Source organism: Aplysia californica, unplaced genomic scaffold (genome assembly GCF_000002075.1).
Source record: "Aplysia californica isolate F4 #8 unplaced genomic scaffold, AplCal3.0 scaffold01051, whole genome shotgun sequence".
NCBI lineage: Eukaryota > Metazoa > Mollusca > Gastropoda > Aplysiida > Aplysiidae > Aplysia > Aplysia californica.
The window spans coordinates 111,243-111,988 of NW_004798321.1; the positions used below are offsets into that span (position 1 = coordinate 111,243).

General features: G+C 45.2%; 1 protein-coding gene across 2 annotated transcripts in view; it reads right to left on the reverse strand.

Moving 5' to 3' along the window:
* Positions 1-746, reverse strand: part of LOC101862695 (mediator of RNA polymerase II transcription subunit 15) — a 12,272-nt gene that overhangs the window by 10,536 nt on the left and 990 nt on the right. Inside the window, exon 1 of one of the 2 annotated variants that reach the window (XM_005111374.3) lies at positions 229-473. The exons of the other annotated variant lie outside the window; for it this stretch is intronic. Within the exon in view, the coding sequence (XP_005111431.1) occupies positions 229-362 (134 nt within the window). The 5' untranslated portion in view covers positions 363-473. Of the gene's footprint in view, positions 1-228; positions 474-746 lie in introns of those variants that run through there. 2 annotated transcript variants of the gene reach the window in all.

The window sequence follows — 746 nt, forward strand, 5'->3', positions numbered from 1 at the left end:
CAAAAGATAGACTGATATAATATAACAACTAGATGTAGATCTATTGGCCTATCGAGGAAAACCCAGCCTCAAAGTCAAAGGAAACCTCTGACCCTACTGTGCTGTAGCCTACAGTACTACAGTACTACAGTGTAGTGAAGAATACAACAACTAAAAATAGTCAATGAGTCAATGTCATAGTCAGCATTTTCCACACGTACATACCGGCGAACTATGCCGCTCACTTACATTCGTTCTACCACTTTGTTGCGGTATTTCTCAGCCTTCCACTCATCAGATTCTGGTTCCTCGGGCTCTTCTTCTGTCTTCTTCTCCACTTCTGGAGCTGTTTCTTCCACGGGGGCAGCCTGGGTGTCGGCCATTGTGGTGATCAAGGTGAGCAGTGAGTTGGCTAGTCTGGCACTTATGTGCGTGAGTAACGAAGTGGTCGCTGCTTTTGCGTGTGCGTAGTGAGAGTGAAATTATGCACGAACGATTCCCAGATTTTCCTACAGGGCACTCACTCTCGCACTCGCTCGCTCTGGCTCTCACTCACCGTGCAAAAATCTGCTCATTCAACAGCGCTCAAAACCAGAGTTTACTGTTGTTGGGAGTGCGTGTAAAGGCTATCACGGATAGATCGGCTACTTTTGTCTTTTATTGGAAATGATTTTGCTGTTCAGCGTGCAAATTCAAGCCCATTCGTAAGAAAGGGGCCTAGGGATGAAATATTCCAGACTGTTAATTTTTTGTGTTGTTTTCATATG